This window comes from Apus apus, chromosome 1, assembly GCF_020740795.1.
Source record: "Apus apus isolate bApuApu2 chromosome 1, bApuApu2.pri.cur, whole genome shotgun sequence".
Classification (NCBI taxonomy): Eukaryota; Metazoa; Chordata; class Aves; order Apodiformes; family Apodidae; genus Apus; species Apus apus.
Genome location: NC_067282.1, coordinates 195,978,855 through 195,994,141, shown reverse-complemented (window position 1 = coordinate 195,994,141; position 15,287 = coordinate 195,978,855). Strand labels below are relative to the sequence as shown.

General features: G+C 38.1%; 1 protein-coding gene across 2 annotated transcripts in view; it reads left to right on the top strand.

The window, feature by feature from the left end:
* The window catches only part of CACNA2D1 (calcium voltage-gated channel auxiliary subunit alpha2delta 1), a 394,502-nt gene that overhangs the window by 43,434 nt on the left and 335,781 nt on the right, over window positions 1-15,287 (top strand). For both annotated transcript variants that reach the window (XM_051621668.1, XM_051620850.1), the window contains exon 2: window positions 10,384-10,465. In XM_051621668.1, coding sequence (XP_051477628.1) covers window positions 10,384-10,465 — 82 coding nt within the window. The remainder of the gene's footprint in view (window positions 1-10,383; window positions 10,466-15,287) is intronic.

The following is a 15,287-nucleotide window of genomic DNA, read 5'->3' as shown; positions in this document are numbered from 1 at the left end:
TATCTTTTGCATCTTTTGTCATGATATTTTAGTTTTTGTATTTAATGGCAGCGCTGAATGCAGATAGTGCCTGTCTTTCAGAAGATGGAGTCTGTTTAGGTCTCTCCATAAAAATATCTCTTCATTACTGGAAGTGCTGTTACTACACATGCCATAGCAGTGGCACGTTAGGGAGGTGGCAGTTTTGCACATTGGAAGTCAGCCTTTGAAAGACAGAATATATTTGCAAATGAAAAAGCTGATCAACTCGGATGTGCAACTTTCATTTAATATTTTTGGAGTACAATGCACACAAAATTTTCCTAAAGCATATAATAATTTGAAAAAAATAATAAATTGGAAGAAGAATAGCATTACACTGATGGGGTACAGTTGGAGGCAGAGGGTTTTTTTATCTGAATTACTATTTATTTTCTATTACTTCTGAAAGTTTTTTTCAGTCTAAGATCTGATCCTGAGTTTATTTGTCAGGCTGAGGCAGGCTTTGAATTTGGTGTGATCATACCACCTCATGGTACAGTGATATTATGCTACTGCATTATGTAGACGTTATGTTGTGTCTGTTTTCACACAGTTATGCCTAGATACTATGGTTTCTTCATGTATATTAAATGTCCTACTGCAAGCAGCAGATCAAAGTAATTGCATGCTTTGAGGAGGTAAGTGTATGTTTCTTATTTTTTCGGCCTATATAGTTTATTCAGTATGGAAAGCAGTCCATATGAGTAGCTTTTGCTTTCTAAATGCCTGAAAACAAGATACTACAATGATAATGGCACAAATTGGGTGGTTCAGATGAAATTCTCAAAGAGTTGAATTGGTGCACATATGTCTGGATACACGTGCATTAGTATATTTCTGCATATATTCCTGGTTTGTATGAAACGTTTTTTCTTTTAATCTCTTCTTGGCTAATCATGGCTATAGTATGCCACGTTTTAATTCCCTTACAGTTTGGTTTTTTTTTGTTCCCTGAGGCTAAAATGTTACGCTTATTAGTTTTGGGAAAAAGTAATTTTTATATAAATGATGGTTAAAATATGAGTGTGATATGTTAAACACAATTGATAACATCATTTTTTGCCTGAAACACATTAGCAAAATTTTGCAGTTAAGCACTTTGTAAAGTTCCTTTACACTGAGATTTATTTTTCAATCATTATTTTAAGACATGCTTTTTTTATTCTCCAAGGGCATTATACCAGTAAGAGACTTATCATATAATATCAAAGCATTAAAAAGTAGTAGCATTTACATAGTACTTTGCACAGGGATCAGCTTCTAACCCAGGTTTGTTTGCTTCAGGACTGGAATAACTGTAGTGATGTATGTGAGATTCAGTTTCAGTCTCTTTTACCAAACTGAATATATAATTTCAGGGGAGTATCTGTTTTTGTACTGGGGTAATGAACTTAGTCCAGATTATGTTGGACACTCTTTATTACTAGTTACCAGAGGTGAAGCAAAGATAGGATGAGAGGCGCCTTAGTTCTGGGGGAACTTCAGCAGCAGCAAATACATCCAGGCCTCTCTGGTGGCTGCTCTTCCACATTCTAGACCATATGTTAGACCATTGCAATGTAAAACAAAAGTACTGAGTTTCATCTAATACAGATGAGAAACAAATTAGGGATTCTTCATTTTTAATTTAAATTTCTCAGCCACAGAAATGGTAACTAGATTGTGGGTGTTTGATAGTTTTTTTCAATGCGAAGAAATAAATGGTACTAGATGTGTATCTGATTATAAAAGCCTTTAGCAAAACATATCTGAGGACTACTGGCACTCATTTGAGCTGAAAATTTGTTATGACTTCTATGTTAAACTGTTTTAGCACTATAATCTTTGGTAATTAAAGCATAATATTTTTTAAGTTCTTTTTACAGCTTTTTATTTTGCTGCTGATTCTATTTTTCAGGCTTACATTAAAGACTGAGCTTAAATTATTAAATGATATTTTGTGCAACAGTAATTTCCATTAGAGGATATTTTTATGTTATTTGCTAGGAAGCTTTAGACTCCAGAAGACTTTTGGCAGAGTATAGGGAAATATTTGTGAAGTAGAAGCTGTAATTATGAACATGTGTGGCTAAACACCTGTCAGCCACTTGTTTTATACTGAACAAGTTTATAAAAAAATACGATCCTGGCTTTTGAAAGTGAGCACCATATTTAAGAAATTACTTGGTCATACCAGGTTAATATCTGGACATTTTGGAGAATCTACCACACACTTACTGAGGTGGAAAGTGCAGTTGCAGATAAAGAACTGAACTGAAACAAGAAGAGAGGTTGTTTCCTCCTTACATCTTTCACCTGGGACCCAGGGAGTCAGCAGACTTCCCTAAGAAGTGGGTCTGGTCTGCATATTGGGCCCTTTGTTCCCTTCAGAAAGGACTCTCTTATGACAGTGACCTGTCTATTTCTTTATGGAAGCAGTTTTGATGCAGGGTGTAGCCTGATTTAACCTTGGTGACACCTCCAAGCTAGAAGAACCTTTGTCCTCCTTATTGTTGGGTGCCACTTTGAGAGCCTCATACCTGTTATGCACAGGCACCAGGGAAGCTGGGGTAGTCACTTGGCTATTGACTATTGGGACTCTTACATCTGTAAAGTTCTAGCAGACTACATGGCCAGCTTGACACATTTGGGCAGATAAAACACTCAGAGGGCAAAGAAACAAAGTACTATTTTTTCTTTTTTCTTATTTTTTCTTATGTTCTTATTCTTGCTAATAGAGGAAATACCTTTGCCTATAAGCAGATTAAGTATTTTGTGCATCGTTTGCATGCATAGAGATAGCATAACTTCCCTATTTTCTTCACTCGGTGCAGTGGCTAAATGTCATGAATTAATCTGTGCTTTGTTGTTACTACACAAAACTTCCTAACATTTATACAAAATGGTGTGATATATTTTGCAACAGGTAGCTGGCAGTAGATATACATACCTGTATTATTGTTGCATTGGAGTAAAGTCGCATCTCCGAACACTTGCAGCACACCCTCTTTTCACTTACATTTTCAAATCCTTAACTTCCTTACAAATTTCCCTTTACTATAGAAAGTATTTATACTGTAGTTGTAAGCTGTCATATCTTCACGTAGTCAATGAGCAAATTTAAAAAAAATAGAAAAGGAGCATTGGAGGGCTGTGCACCACCCTAAGGGGTTCATAAACATACAAGTTGTAGAATGAGAGCGTCTCTAGATGATGAATTTGAATCTCCTCCACTCTGTGGCATCTAGTTGGACTGTTACAAATCCTACAGTAAGATCTGGAATATTCACAAATGCTTAAATAGACTACTTTTCCTGAGTTTGTTTTTATATCTCACCTAAACTATACAACCCCCTGTTATTAATTTTCTGCCTATGCAGTGAAGATTCAAGAGCTTGATCTAATAACCGTGGGATTTTAGGGATTTTTGCATCAGTCTCTCTATATCCAACATCTTTCTTTCCCTGGTTTAGATTCAGTGGGATTTCAGCATACTATGACAATTTATTTAGTATTTCACAAAACCTGCCTTTATTACTCCTTCCAAAGTCTGGTTCTTTATAAATCTATCCATTCACCTACACACCTGAAATACGATTACTGTCAGCTTAATAGGTCATCAAAATATATAGAGATATTAAAACTCAGTAGTTTTGCAGTAGGAGGTATAAATGCAGCAACATGGGTAATTTCTGTGCAGAAGGTTAGTAATTCCATTGTAACATAAGTTCTTCTTTCACATGCCTTCTCTAAATTCCAATAACAGTTTCTGTTTGCTCTTTAGTGTTGCATAAGAATGACAAAGAATGGTTGAGAATCCTACTTTTAGGATAATTTTGTACCCTTCCCCCTCTCATTTGCTGACAGCAAATCTAAAAATCATCTGATCCTGAAAGTGAGTGTTTTTCTGCACAAGAAAATAGAGCTTGAAAAAATGTAACAAGGCTTGCACTCAGAGTCTAATCTCATTTATCTTCTTTCTTCAAACACCCCTTTTCTATTGAATTAGGAGCAATGTGTTGCATATTTTTTTTCCTTTTTGATAACCTAAGAAATATTGACCTATTTTCAAAACACTTATTTCTCTTGCTGCTAACACCTTTCATTATTTTAATTGTTGTTAGTTTTATATGCAAGAACTATTCAGAAACTTGAGCGAAACGTAATCTTAACTAAGGAACACTGGATGTGGATCTCCAACATACCAAGAGACTTTAGTTGGCAGAATTAAGTTCTACTCCTGCCTCTTTAAATTTTAAGATACTACCCAGCAGAAGTCAGCTAATGGACCTTGGTGTGAGCAGTCTGCAAAGCTATGGAATATAATTACATGAATCTACTTTCCTTGAAGTCAGCAGTAAAAAATTTGCATCAGTTTCAGCAGGAAAAACCTTCTAGCCAGGCTGTCCTACATCTAGATCTTTTCGTTTCTTTTATACGTGTAGTTGAGCAGTGTTCTGTTTTGCATGTATAGTTTGGTATACAGGTTTAACATAAAAAAAGAATTTAATGAAGTTAAAAGAAGGATTTCTTAAGCTGGCATCTCCTATAATAAGTTCTGCTTCGCATGTAACAAGGGGTGTACCTGTGAAAATCCTGTGACTTTAGGAAATGTAATTATCCTACTTTGAAAGAAAAAAAAAAAAAGGAAAAAAAAAAAGAAAAAGGAAAAACATGGAAAACAAAAAACTTTTTGTGCTGTCAAATTAGTTGTTATGCTAGGCTGGCTGATGGTTTAATGTGGATGGATGGCTCTGTAGTGATCTGGCTACTTCTTCATCAATCTGATCGCAGTCCAGGCACCAGCAGCAGGGTTGTACCTTCTAATTCCCCAGTAAATGACCCGTGTCTGTCTGTCTTTAATCAGACAGTCCCCTTCATCATTCAAATAATTTCGGAGTTGCTGTGGAAAGGCACGTGTGTACTCTTTTTGTCTAGTCATTCCTTGATATGGGGAAAACCTGAGTGTGAGAGAAGGTTAAAATCAATTGTACTGCAAAATGTAATCACTTTTCAGTGAAACATCTGTTACAGTGTTCGTGCCAAACTAATAACAATAGGAGCAAGCTAACCTTTTGTACAGGCTTTCTGTGGTGTCCTTTGCAGAAAAAAAAAATGGCTGCTGCTTCTTTAAGTCATGGGAGCTCACGTTTGCTGTGACAACTTTCCAATTGTTAAATAAACTCTGATCACGAGCAGCTGTCAGATACTGCTCTACAGGCTTCAGTTAAAAGGAGCACCAGAGAAGCATTTCAGTGCCTGGAGGTTCTTATTTCATTTTTTTTAAAGACACATGTTTTTGTTAAAAAAAACCCGCACACAAAACAAACTATGAGATAATAATCTTTCTTAATGGAAAAAAAAATAATATTTAAATGTTCTGACAGGTTTTCACCTGAAAGTTTTAGGATATGATTGTGTCCGTTTCTGAAAAACAGTCTATGAGGAGCATGAAATATGTCAAAGGTTCGCTTCTTTCTGGAGGCAAAATGGGAGAATTGAGATGCAGAAATACTGATGTTAGACCTTATAAATAATACTAATGATGTTATTTAAATTCTTGGGGGAAGGCAAGATTAATTATACAGAGTTTCCTCAGAGTTGTAGAATGCCATTTTATCACTTGTACTTTTGATAGTAATCTAGAAAAATGCTTCTGAAATTACTACTCTTTGTTATGGTGGTCACTGCTGTAGTAGCTGTTGCACAAACAGGTAACCAAGAGACAGTTTCCACTACAGAAGGTCTAATAAGCTAAGATGGATATGCAAGAAAAGCAACTCTTAAATTATGAGTATTTACACTGAAGTTGCAAATGGGGAGGGAAATTGCCATTAGTTTGTGATCAAGGTGGACTTCTTCCTATTCCAGTTTAGAAACTGGTATTGTCTACCCTAACCTGCCTAAAAGTAAGGCAGATACCCTAGATATGTTGGGGATCCTGGACTAGGAATCCAAATTGTCTAGAGCTCCACTAGAGGTAAAGGAGATAGGTAGTTCAGCTCACCTGGCTGAGGATAGAATGGGTCAGCTCTGTAGAGGCCTTTGTCCATTGACTGAAGCAGAACCCTAGTTCAATTGCAAATTAAAAAAAATAAGAAAACAAAAACTAGTCTGGGTGACTCACTTCAAAAGGCAAGGTGTGTGCTAAATGTGTGGAAGCAGGAGTTCTAGACAGTATATAAGAAGTATTGAAAAATTAGGAATGTTTTTGCAAGTTAAAGAGTAAAATGATCCATTTTTAATTTGCAAGTAATAGTAGTTTAAAGTAATTCGTGTTTTTAAAGGTAACTTCTTTCATTATTTCAAATTTAACTCACTAACTATCTTATGTTCTCACAATTTCAGGTTCCTTTTAGGGCAGAGAGAAATATATCCAGTAACAACACAAAGCAGTGGGAAATGAAAAAAGTCAATTTAAAAATCAATCCTCCCTGATTTTTTCTATTGACTCCTCTTTGAAATAACACCCAGAATTTTTATAACTTAAATGGATCATAAAAAAAGTCTCAGTATGTTCAATTATTTATTTTATGCTTTTGAAAACACTTTAGGGTAATGGGTTTCAATTTTTCAACTTTCATATGCCTCATGCTTTCCAACAGAAAAATAGAAACCATTCAAAAATGGAAGATGATAGCATTTTTTTTCTTGGTTTTGTTCACACTTGTGCTTATGAGTTGGTGCTGTTCTCACAGGTACACATGATGGCCTTAAAGTTGCTGTAAACATAATGCACCACAAGGCTGATTTTTAATAAACTGCTTTCTATACAAAATTAAATGTTTATATAACATAAGGGCTTTGTGGAGATTTAAACCAGGCTGTTAATTTATTTTACGTCAGATTTTGGAAAGCAAAGTATAGAAGGGAAGTTTTGGGAGCATTAAAATAATGACAGAATCAATCGTAATAGTTAATGAAAACATAATTGGCCCCTAAAACCCAACATAGATCACTTTCATGTGGCCAAGTTACAGATGTAGAATGTGAATGAGCAAAGAAATAAGGCAGTAAGTGTACTTTTGGGTATACCATGCAAGGGGAGAAAGCAAATACAGACCATGACTCTGTTGACCTACTGTACCTAGTAACCTCTGTTGAACCTCCATGGAAAAGCACTGACACTAACCAGAAGGGGCCTACTTGTTATTTTGCTTGGATATAGGTATACAAGTGATTCAAATGATGCAGTAGTCACCAAAGAATGGCAAAATAGCACGAAGATTGGTCAAAACATACAAAGGGTATGGAGTGTCAAGAAAGAGCTGCTCTGTTACAGTGGATAAAAGCAGCCTTTGGGCACGTGTTAAAATATTGTGTCCATCTGGAGGTCTTTGCTGTAGCATGTTTTGTAAATGTTTAGTAAGATGTTAAGCTCTGCAGTAGAGAGTTCTGGTGGTGTGCTGTAAAAGAAACTCATGGTATCTTCAGTTTTTTTACTCATTGTGCTACTGGTCCCTGACTTACTCAGGATTTGTGAAGAGAGCTGAGGATGTACCAACTTAAGAGGCAGGCCCATTTTGAAGTAAATCCTCTTTGAAGTAAATCCTGCCATGATGCGGAGGAGGTATTTCTGGAAATGATGTATCAGTAAGATTTCTCTTGAACAAACTTGTTCAAGCCCTTCTTCCAAAGCAGTCCTGTAGTTTCCCATTAAAAGGCTCTACTGCTAGTTAAGAGATTTCTTTTTACTAATTAATGAACAGCTTATTGCTAATCAACTATGGGATGACTGAGTTGTTAGCAATTGTTCTAGTACCCATCAGTCCTTTCTAATTGCTAAAGGGTTTGTCCCAATAAACATTTCTTAGATTCCATGTTATACCTTTTTTCTTTTTACAACTTTTACGATATTGTGCACATCTTTTTTCCCTATGGAGAATCTGGGGAGTATTTTATACAGTTGAACCTCTCCCGTCAAGACTTCAGAACTATTTTATTTAGAAGCATTGATTTTACAGTCTTTTAAAAGAGTTTTTTAAAGCTTGGTCCAAATTAGAAAAAATACATGCAAATGAAATAAATTGTTCATGCAAATATAGATGTTCACAGCCTGTGTGAAGAGGTCTCCTTTTGCATTATTGATTTGGCATATATTGCCATTCAATCAACATAGAATTCTTCTCAAAATTCTGTAATTATAACTCAGCATTCTTCCATCTGGATTAGAAATAAATCTTCGTTGAGTGCACAGAGGAGATTTGGAAGGGTAGACAGTCTTCTGAAAAGTGTCTAGTCCCTAGGAACTAGATCAATTAAAATTGCTCAGTCATGAATGAGAGGAGTCAAGTAAATTTTGTTTAAAATTCAAGTGGTTTAAAGTGATGAAATAATGGAAGTTCTGTACAGACAGAGTGAAACCATTGTTCTTTATCCAAACATTTGGAAGAGAAAATTAAAGCTATGAAACAGTAGACAATAAAGGATTTGACACAACAGATGAAAGTGTCAAACATGCCAGGCCAGGGTCTGGTGGGAGGGTGAAAACAGAAGTCTCACAATAACCATAGCAGAATATATAGTTATTGAGAAACCATAGTTACAGCTTGCTAGTTGTTGAAACAGTTTTTGTAAGGAATGCTGAGTTATAAATGTAAAGCACTCTTCTGGGTTTTATGAAACTAAAGTTCAATTTCTGGTACAGATTTTTGGTGAAGGCCTCAAAGACTCTTTCAGCTAAACCTTAAAAACATTCTTGTTTAACATATCAGAATATTCTGATTGTGGGTTACTGTATTCAGATAGGATTCATGACAGGCATTGTATTGATTGGGTAGCCACGCAGTATTGATTGAGAAAAGGGATTTGCCTTAAATTTGGCACTTCTGTAAAGCACAGTACCTTCCTGTCTATGTAGTTCCTATTCCTATTTGTGCACACTTTATTTTGAGCCACCAGAAGGTCCTTCATGTTAGTTGTCATAGCCCTAAATCTTTTCCTTTTGGATGAGTAATTGCTGTCTTCTAAAGCATGAAGAAGGATCCTTTAATAAAAGTAGCCAAGTCATGACCCCATAACAGAGGTTGTGCTCTTTTAAGATATTGATTCTGGTTTAACACACAACAAGCATGGAAAGGAGTGAAACCAGTACTCCATAGTCTTTCTTACTCTTCCAGGTTTTCCATATTGCTGCAAAAATAGAGTCTCTCTTTTTTCTGTCTTTTCTACGTTCAGGAATAATCTAATCAGTCTTTCCTTGGATATAAGATTAAGGCTAGGAAATGGCCAGGAAAAATGTATGGATCTCTTCCAGGTTTTGGAACAGAGAACTGTGATAATGACAGGGTAACTATGACAGATGAGCTGGAGATCAAACTTCCTAGCTAGGAGTGCAACACAGCCTTCTTACGCCACTGGAATGAACATGGACCTCACTTCAATAAACCTGTACTATGGCTCCTTTCTGGCTACAAAACTTGACATGGCCTAGAAACATAAAAACTGTATTGGATCCAAAGCTTTTCCAAAGAGTCAGGTTTACTGGGCACAGGGAGCTGAGCACACACAGCAACAGATCGGCACTGCCTGCTCCCCAGTGAAAAGCAGCAGCCAGGACAAGGCATGTATTGCCAAAACAGCTTGTGCTACCCATGCCCACTGCTGCCTGTCCCTCTGCTGCTTCCTTGGAGTGGCTGGAGAAGGGCTACTGGCCAGAAGATTTATTCTGTTTTGTCAGCCTGCTGCCAGTTGCTGTTTTTCTTTGCTTGTGCTACCTGTTGGAAGAGGGACCTCAAGACCCTCAGGAAGGGTATTGCTGCAAGTGAGCTTGGTTTATCGCTGGTGTAGTGTGGTGGCTTCCACAAAAACCTGTGTGAGAAGAATTAGGTCATCAAGGCAGAGTAGAGATTCTATTGAAAAAAAAAAAAAAGGAAGGCAAGTTAGGCTCTGTTGCTCTATTACATTTGGAAACAGACCTTAGTAACTGTCAACAAGAGGCAGCTACACTGATACATATGAAGGTCAGGTAGGAGGGGGCTTTGGGCAACCTGAGCTAGTGGAAGTAGTCCCTGCCCATGGCAGGGGGTTTGGAACTAGATAATCTTTAAGGTCCCCTCCAACCTAAACCATTTTATGATTCTGTGATGAAAACAGTATCTGCTCTGGAGAGCACCAGGCTGATGAAAAGTCAAAGAAAGAAAACAACCCAAGTAGCTTAGATTTGAGTCAGTGAAAGAGAACACCATCAGGGTGCAACTTGAATATTTTGGTCCATTCCAAGCTTATTTTTTAGCAATCAAAAACAAGCCTTGTACGTTTTGTGTTCAGTTGTAACACCGTTTTCTGACTTTTTGTCTTTTCTTGTGCTGTATAATTTCATGCAAGTTCAATATGCCATTAATCTGATAGGATATTTCTTTCTTCTTTTTGTTTTTTTTTTAGGATAAAGTCATGGGTAGATAAGATGCAAGAGGATCTTGTAACATTAGCACGAACTGCAAGTGGAGTGGACCAGCTTGCTGCGGTGAGTACCATGTGCCTTAGACTGCAATATCTGAAGAGTGAAAGGAATGGTGTGCATCAGCAGGGCATTACAATAATTTCATCCCAACACAGTAAAAAGATGTTGGGGAATTAAACTTTGTCTTGCTTCTCTTTTACAGTGCTTACTGAGAGAGAAAGAAATAACATAGTCATTCATCAATTCCCTCTTAATATTTCCCAACTTGCTTATGGCTAATATTTAATCAGCTTTGCAGTATCAGACAGAAGGCTTACTTACCATTGACGCAGCTCCCACCTGAGGCAAGCGCCTTTATGTTACATGTTTGTCAAATATGGTATCCAGGAAGCAACCATTCATGGTACTGGAAAATTCTGCTCTTTATTTACAAGGGAGACTATTTTTTGACACATATTTTCTGAAATGAGGAAGCTTTTGATTAGAAGAAACATAGATGAGAATGAAAACTACTCTTATTCTAATGTAACTCAAAATGTGTTTTAGATAAGAACTTAAAATTCCACCTGAAATTGCAGGAGAGTGAAATCACAATTCAGAAAATGTCAGGATTACACTGCCTATAAAACTTTGTATGTATACATCATGATCCAGTATGCAACCACACAATAATGTATTTCCCTATCCCTGCACAAAGCCCCGTGCCCCCTTCTCTGAACCAATGGATCTCTGGACTGATGTAGGACTGAACTTTTTGCTGTTATGTCAGGAAAATAAGTTACTCTGTCAGTCAAAAGAAACCCTTGGTGTTGAGGAACTGAACATGAAGCTGTGAGATTTGTTTTTCAAAAGTCATAATCTTCCCAGATGATTGATTAAATGAATAGTAGCTGTGTATCAAAGCTATTAAGAAACACACAGAAAACTCAGGTGTGAAGTGTATTAATACATCACAGAGAGTGATGGTGGATGGAGCTGCATCCAGCTGGCATCCGGTGACCAGCAGTGTCCCCCCAAGGATCAGTACTGGGCCCAGTCCTCTTCAACATCTTTATTGATGGCCTGGATGTGGGGATTGAGTCCACCCTCAGTAAGTTCACAGGTGACACCAAGTTGGGGGGCAGTGTTGATCTGCCAGAGGGTAGGAAGAAGCTACAGGGCAACCTGGACAGGCTGGGTCTATGGGCTGAGGCCAAAGGCATGAAATTCAACAAGACCAAGTGCAGGGTCCTGCACTTTGGCCACAATAACCCCATGCAGCACTACAGACTGGGAGAAGAGTGGCTGGAGAGCAGCCCAGCAGAGAGGGACCTGGGAGTACTGGTTGACAACCAGTTGAACATGAGCCAGCAGTGTGACCAGGTGGCCCGGAAGGCCAGTGGCATCCTGGCTTGTACCAGGAATAGTGTGGCCAGCAGGAGTAAAGATGTAATTCTCTCCCTGTACACAGCACTAGTGAGGCCTCACCTTGAGTACTGTGTACAGTTCTGGGCCCTTCACTTCAAGAAGGATATTGAGGTGCTGGAGCAGGTCCAGAGGAGAGCAACAATGCTGGTGAAGGGACTAGAGGGAAAATCTTACATGGATAGGCTGAGGGAGCTGGGGCTGTTTAGCCTGGGGAAGAGGAGACTGAGGGGGGACCTTATCACTCTCTTCAATTATCTGAAGGGAGGTTGTAGTCAGGTGTGGGCTGGGCTCTTTTTTTTTTTTTTTTTTTTGGGGGGGGCTTTATTTTTTTTTGGGGGGGGGTCTAGCAACAAGACAAGAGGACATAGACTCAAGCTGCTCTAAGGGAGGTTTAGGTTGGATATTAGGAAGTACTTCCTCACAGAGAAGGTGATTAGACATTGGAATCATCCCTGGATGTGTTCAAGGAAAGGCTGGACGTGGCACTTAGTGCCATGGTCTAGCTGATGTGGTGGTGTTAGGTCATAGGCTGGATTTGATGATCTTAAAGGTCTTTTCCAGCCTTGGTGATTCTGTGATTCTGTGTGATTCTGTAATGCATTCCTTTGATCTTAATTAATTTCTACCCAGACATCCACACGGCTCATGTGAATCCTGACCCAGAAGGACATGTTCTCTCTATGGACTATAAGGAGTATAAGAGCAGGCTAGATGACCAGCACATATGTCCACTTTTACATTATGGAAACTTCAGTTTAGATGAGATTGTTGATCATCACTGTCCTTTAGAAGGAAGGGCTGTGTCACTGTATATACATGAGAAACATAAAGGAAGGTTGCAGAGGTTATATTAGTTCTGGCATTTCCTAATATTTGAGTGATTCATAATGCAACACAATTTAAGGCAGATGCTTTAGATGCACTTTTAAATCTTGGAAAACCCAAAAAAACCTGAAAATTAAATACTGAAGTTTTTGTAGGTGGATTTCACATATATCTGCTGACAGAGAACAATGAGACTTGCACATCATGTCTCTCTCCAGGTTTTGGTGAGGAGTTTCTTCTAAGAGGGAAGAGCATCCTTTTTCTGATCTAGGTGTGATCTGTACTCTTCTGCACTTGCCATGTCTCTTTTTCCCCACCATCTCCTCATTCAGCATCATACCCCTGATCCACCGTTTGGACTTTCCATTCCACTCCTGCTGTCATGTTATCTTTCATCTCTCCTTAAGATACTCCATGTTTCTGTCTCAGTTTCTCTGTTATATTGGCTTCTTAGCCCTATTTTAGGATCTCTATCCTCAGCTTTTTTCAGTTCAGCACCTCTCTCTGAACTCTTCATTTTGCCTTAGAATTTCTAAAACATTCTGTCCAGGTGCATGTGAGTAGCCTGTCCCAGTATTCCTGTTGTGTTTCTTCTCTTCCACATTAATTTTTCTTCCCCCCTTCTCACCTTTCCCTCCATCACTAGTTCTCAGTCCTGGACCTGTAGTTTTCTTCTGTATGTTCTTTCCGTTTTGCCTCCCCTTTCAGTCTTTTCTCTCCTTGTTCTTTGCCTGACATTTTCCAATCTGCTCTCTCCTACTTATATACCCCAATCTCTTGCCCTTTTTTCTTTATTCAGTTTTCATCTCCTGTTTCTCCCACTGCTTAAACCACCAGGGTATGGAGATCTCCTGAGAGACCACAGCAAATCGGAGCTTTAGCTGCAGAGGAGGCGAGACATTCTCTAGGAGTGGTGCTCCCTGGGTTGGAATACACCTGTGTAGGTTCTCAGAGATTTAGCTGATACAGTCTCTTCAGGGGCATGCAAGTGCTTTTCAGGCTTAACTTTGTTAAATATCAAGGAGTAAAAAGTGTATCTTTCAATATATGTATTAACTTTTAAATCTACGTTGCAGGGGCAATGGGGTATTTCAAAAGGAAATGAGTTACAGAGGTTTTCCAACTTGTGCATAACAATGCGTTAATGTCTCAGCCACTTTGCCTGCCATTTCCATGCAAAAACCTCGTAGTAAAATAGAAAATGAAAAGCCAAGAGATTGATGCTGTCACTTTTTATTTCCCTGAGGAAAATGGTAGTTTATGTAGAGAATATTCAACAAACTTACAAGCTGCTAAAACAGTCTGATAATGAGAAATACTGGGCAAGTATAATAATATGCAGTGTTATCAGCTGTGCTGGTATGTACCACAATGACATTCATGCTGAAACAAACCTGTTAATCTGTAAAATAAGTTTCTTTTTGAAAGCCAAAATTTATAGCACACTTGAAGCAAATAATGTTATCTCAGAGGGTATCCACAAGGTAATCAATACATGCTTGTAATCCTAGGATTTAAAGCATGAAAGGGGGATGTTCCCATAGAAAATACCCTTTTATATCAAAGCCATTTGTTTGACCTGAATTGCATGATGTCTGTCTCTAGCCACAAGGTTTTAATTAGCTCTCTTGCCTGCAAGGGAGAATACAAAGCCCTGTGAGGTGTGAGCCACACAGTCTCTTCCTCTTTCTTCTCATTTACAGGCTATTGCCACTTTCCCATTTTTGAATGACATCCTTTTTTTTTTTTTTTCTCCTGCTCACTTTCTATTGGCATTTAGTCAGATCTCTTTTGACATGAACCACAATCTTGGAAAAATGGAGATTACAAGACATTAAAAACAGCATGCTTCCATGCCTGTCACTTACTCACAGAACTTGCCTTCAGTTGCTGAAGCTTTAAAAATACTTAACAGTCAGACTGAATTTTCAGCTTTTATTCTGCTCATTGCTTCTTTTAGCTCCAGAATTATTTTGACCAAGTCGTTAGTCTTCATGTTTTTGAAAAACTTAATAAAAGAATTAAGGAGCAGAGTGATTCTGTTATAAAACAGTAGACATGACTTTCTGTGAGCAGCAGTACTATCACAGTGTGTATCTGGTCAGACAGATTTTTGATAGGAGAAATGTCTTTCCTTGTTTAGGGAAAATCAATTTTGATTTGGCCAAGTGGTGAAGTTGAAGCTCAAAGCAAGGAGGTGTAACTGATTATAACCATTTCACAGCCTGGTCAACCTCTCCCTGGACTCAGGGAAAGAAATTCCATTCATTCAGCTGAAGTTACGGTCTCTGTTTCATACAACTGAGTCTAAAGTGACCAAAATAATTCTCAAAGTAACACAATTACTACATTCTCAGCTGGAGTGAATTAGTTCTTAAAAAAACATAGCTTTTTCAATTAGCTGCTCTGCAAGTTTATGGTGTTTCCATAAGTTGTTGAAGATATCTCAGGATTCATCAGTTCTAAATGTGTGTGTATGTGCATTGGATGTCTGTGGGTCTTTGTGCTGCAGGCAATTATACTACACAATGGTCTCTTCTGGAGAACTATGAAATATTTTCTTCTTACCATCATGGAGAGGCATAGGAGCACTGCCTTAAAGCTCAAATAATTTGATTTTAGACTGGGAGAGCTTTTGACCAGAGAGAATGTA